Here is a 2,439-nt window from a genome sequence, read left to right on the forward strand (position 1 = left end):
GTTGCCAGCCTGGGATGCTGCGAGCTGATACCGCCCTCCCCGCCGCCCCACCCCGCACAGGTTCCGACTCCTGATTGGGCAGTACCTTCCCGTTTCAGAGCGAGGTTCGTTACCCCCTCTCCCCACCGGGCGTCTCAGCTATTAAAGGCCGGAACATGACGGCTACAGCAACGTCCTGCTCCAGTCTCGGGTTTTGCAGCATTCGCCTCCCACTTTCCCCCTTCACTCTCAGTTAAAATTTCCAATTCTCCCAACCCCATCATGCCGAGGGGCTTTTTGGTGAAAAGAACCAAGAGACTGGGAGGTTCTTACCGCATGCGTCGAGTGGAAAGGGAATTTCACCTTCTGGGGCACCAAGAGGCACCTCTTTTCCCCCGAGGGGCTTCCCCCAGTCCCCAGGAAAGCGTGACGGGTAAGGAGAGGTTGGAATCCCCACTGGAAAAGGTAGAAAAGAAGGAGAGAGAGGCGACTTCGCGATTGTCAGCGTTCTACCTAGGGGCGGTAGCAAGCAGAGGACCAGGCCAGCGGGAAAGCTCTGACGGGGGGCTGGGCGGAGGCTCGACTCCAGGTCCCAGTCCCAGCCCAGCTAAGCCGGCGGGCGCGGAGTTGCGCGGGACGTTCCTGGAGCGTTGCCTCAGTTCTCCTGCCTCGGCTGAGTCTTTCCCGGGGGGCACCACAGCCGCGGTTGCTTTCTCTTCCACAGTGGCAACCGTGTCTGCCCCATCTTCGGGGGAGCAGCTTTTGATACCTCTTCTGGCACCTTTCCCAGAAGCTGCTCCAAAGCCAGACTCAGCTCCCCTCACTGTTACTCTTCAGGGTTTGAAGCGGGGTAGTGGGGACGACCGTCGTGATAAGGGACCTCCTGGGCCAGTGTCAGTGTCTGGGTCTGGGACAGCAGTGCTAGGTACCAAGAAACCGAAAGCTATGAGGAGGTTGAGTTTCGCGGATGAAGTAACCACATCCCCAGTCCTGGGGTTGAAAATCAAGGAGGAGGCGCCTGGGACACCATCCCGAGGCCTTGAAGGCAGCCGAACGCCACTGGGTGAATTTATTTGCCAGCTGTGCAAAGAGGAATACTCAGACCCCTTCGCACTGGCTCAGCACCGCTGCTCCCGCATAGTGAGAGTTGAGTACCGTTGTCCTGAATGCGACAAGGTCTTCAGCTGCCCTGCCAACCTGGCTTCCCACCGCCGGTGGCACAAGCCACGTCCTGCTAGTGCTTCCGCAACTGTCCCCAGGGACGCGAAGGCCCTTCCTTCGTTTTCCTCTTCTTCCTCATTGTCTTCGGATTGCAGTTCTATTGCACCTTTCCTGGGGGAGGGTAAGGAGAACAGCAGAGAGAAAAGGCCTGAAGGTCAGCACCCTCATATTCGGGACAGCTCCCGGACTGATCAGCACCAGGACAGCTCCAACACTACTGCTACCCTTCATCAGGACCTGAAGGCCACTCAGCACCCAGAGCCCCAGCTACCACAGGGTACATATAATGAAAGGGCGTCGGGGCGTCGGGTCCAAGGTACAGGGAACCGCAATGGAGATGGGATATCTGAGGTTTTCTTGTGCCCATATTGTCACAAGAAGTTCCGCCGCCAAGCTTATTTGCGAAAGCATTTGGGCACTCATCAGGCAGGTTCAACCCGAGCGCTGACCCCTGGCTACAGTACTGAGCAGAGCTTGCAGCTTGCTTTCCCATGCCCGCTTTGCGGGGCACACTTCCCCTCGGCCGACATCAGAGACAAGCACAGGTTGTGGCACGCAGTGCGAGAGGAAATGCTATTGCCTTCTTTAGCAGGGGCGCCTCCAGAGGGACCAAGTGGACGGAGAGTTGCTGACGAAGATACTCAACAGATCTTTCCATGCAAGCACTGTCCATCCACCTTCTTCAGTTCCTTGGGGCTAACTCGACATATTAATAAATGTCACCCGTCGGAAAGCCGGCAGGTGTTGTTGCTTCAGATGCCACTCAGACCCGGTTGCTGAGTACATAGAGAATTAAGACTGGGACGGAGACTGGAAGTAAGAAATGGACTTTGTGAGTGGCTGCGGGACTTCTTCCAACTGGTAAAAAGGCTTTCTCTCTTTCTTTATCTCCCTTTCTTTCTTAAACGCTTCCTGGAGCTCAACCACTTGGAGACTAAAAAGTACTATGTGACTTGTAATTCCTGTGGAACGTCTCAATGAATGCTTGTGTCTAAAAAGGACTTAAAAAACGTCTTTTTAGCCACTCAGTGTGGTTATTACTGATTTTGCTTCCCTTATCTTCAAAGGCACCCATATAATTTCTTCAATTTTCACTCTACATTCTGTGAAGACATAATTGGTGCCAGACTTACAAAGAAGCAAGGTTTCAAGCAAGATGTGACTGTGGGCAAAAACAGTTGAAGTGAAATTCAGAGGGCTTTTGCTTACCTTTCTTGTAGGTCTTGAGTACCTTGTAAA

General features: G+C 54.1%; 1 protein-coding gene across 1 annotated transcript; it reads left to right on the forward strand.

Annotated features, from left to right (window-relative positions):
• Positions 1-261: 261 nt before the first annotated feature.
• INSM2 (INSM transcriptional repressor 2) lies at positions 262-1,980 on the forward strand. The gene has a single exon (XM_044661959.1). The coding sequence runs from the start codon at positions 262-264 to the stop codon at positions 1,978-1,980; it is 1,719 nt and encodes a 572-aa protein (XP_044517894.1).
• The last annotated feature ends 459 nt before the right edge of the window (positions 1,981-2,439 follow it).

This window comes from Gracilinanus agilis, chromosome 2 (assembly GCF_016433145.1).
Source record: "Gracilinanus agilis isolate LMUSP501 chromosome 2, AgileGrace, whole genome shotgun sequence".
NCBI lineage: Eukaryota > Metazoa > Chordata > Mammalia > Didelphimorphia > Didelphidae > Gracilinanus > Gracilinanus agilis.